A 1,610-nucleotide genomic window follows, 5' to 3' on the forward strand; every position below is an offset into this window, starting at 1 on the left:
CTCTTTGGTCCTTATATAGCAACTTACTGTACGTCCTTGCTGAGGCTAAAATGAATGGGCCTTTTCTCTTTTTCTAACCCTTCAAGGTAAATTCAATAACTTTGGATTCCTTCTCTATTGCACCTTCATCTCATCATAGTATATTGCCCTTGTCTCCTGCATTGAGAAGATGACTTCCTCTTGTTGAGAGCTTTCCAATAGTAGTCTCCCCATTCCACTAAGGAGGGAATCTATCTCTAAAGACTCTGCTATATCTTCTATCTGAGATTTACGACTTAGTGCATCGGCGACCAAGTTGGCCTTCTGTAGATGATACTTCATATCGCACTGGTAGTCCCTAATTCTTTCCAACTTCCTTCTCTGCCTCATGTTGAAGTTCTTCTGGGTGAAGAGATATTTCAAAATCTTGTGCTTTGTATATATCTCACTAGCCTCGCCATAGAGATAATGTCGCCAATTTTTTAAGGCAAGCACCACCCCTGTAAACTCCAAATTGTGGGTGGGGTAGTTCTTAATGTCGTCCTTCAATTGACATGATGCATATGCCACTACTCGCCGCTTTTGCATCAAAACTCATACAAGGCCATATTTGGATGCATCATTGAAAACCACCATTGGCTTGTGAGGCTCTATTAAGGCCAGTATAGAAGTCGTTGTTAACCTCTACATTAACTCCTAAAAACTTTGCTCACATTTCTCTATACACACAAACATAGCATTCTTTTTTTATTTTGTGGGAAAGTTTCATATTATTAGAGAAAACATTACAAAGTGTTTTTGTCTAGCCAAAGGGCCTGGGATACATCAACAGGAACAATATCCCACCACATCTCAATGTTTTCAACATTCCAAGCATAACAGGCAAGCCTATGTGCTGTTTCATTCCCTAGTTGATTAATATGTTTAACTCTGCAATCTCTAAAAAGTTGTGTAAGTCTCTTTGTTTCTTGAACTAAGACTCTTTGTGGGTAGTGTGAATCAATAACATTTTGGAGCTCGTCAACCATCATCAAACAATCACTTTCAAGAATGAGATTAGCAATCCTCATATTTGCACATAGTTGTAAGCCCCAGAACATGGCTAGGAGTTTGATAATTGCAAGATCTTGGGCCTTAGCTTCCAACTTGCTAGCAAACATAACAATGTCCCCTTTGGTGCCTCTGAGAATGATACCCACCTCTGCCTTATAACGATAAAAAAATATTGCACCATCTACATTTAGCTTTATGAGTTCTAGGGAGGAGGTTGCCATCTATAGCTTGTCTTTGGTTGTGAACTTGGGCCTTGCATCATTTTAGTATCATTTGGGTCTATGCAAATGTTTTCATGCATCATCTTTTCTTCTATATCAAAATCCCCATGCAAATAGAACAAACATTGTTAGCTCATCTCTTGTTCCATTTTCCTTCACACTTAGAGCCACTTCCTTCAAGGTCATATTCTAATCCACATCTTGTATTAATGAGACATATCTAATCCAATAATCATGAATGCTTCGGTAGTGTAGTAGGGCATGTGGGAGATCCCCCATGTTGTCCTTGCAGAAACTGCACTTTTCATCAACCTCTATGTGTCTTTAGTCATATTTGCAAGTGTATGAAGTCCATCC

At 39.1% G+C, this 1,610-nt stretch overlaps 1 protein-coding gene across 1 annotated transcript; it reads right to left on the bottom strand.

Annotated features, from left to right (window-relative positions):
* Nucleotides 1-764: 764 nt before the first annotated feature.
* On the bottom strand, nt 765-1,253 carry LOC122289301. Its single transcript, XM_043096287.1, has one exon. The coding sequence runs from the start codon at nt 1,251-1,253 to the stop codon at nt 765-767; it is 489 nt and encodes a 162-aa protein (XP_042952221.1).
* Nucleotides 1,254-1,610: the final 357 nt, after the last annotated feature.

The sequence above is a fragment of the Carya illinoinensis genome, chromosome 12 (genome assembly GCF_018687715.1).
Source record: "Carya illinoinensis cultivar Pawnee chromosome 12, C.illinoinensisPawnee_v1, whole genome shotgun sequence".
NCBI classification, from domain to species: domain Eukaryota; kingdom Viridiplantae; phylum Streptophyta; class Magnoliopsida; order Fagales; family Juglandaceae; genus Carya; species Carya illinoinensis.

Excerpts from the sequence above, each read along its gene's own strand:
- LOC122289301 (XM_043096287.1), bottom strand. The coding sequence starts at position 1,253 with ATGGCAACCTCCTCCCTAGAACTCATAAAGCTAAATGTAGATGGTGCA.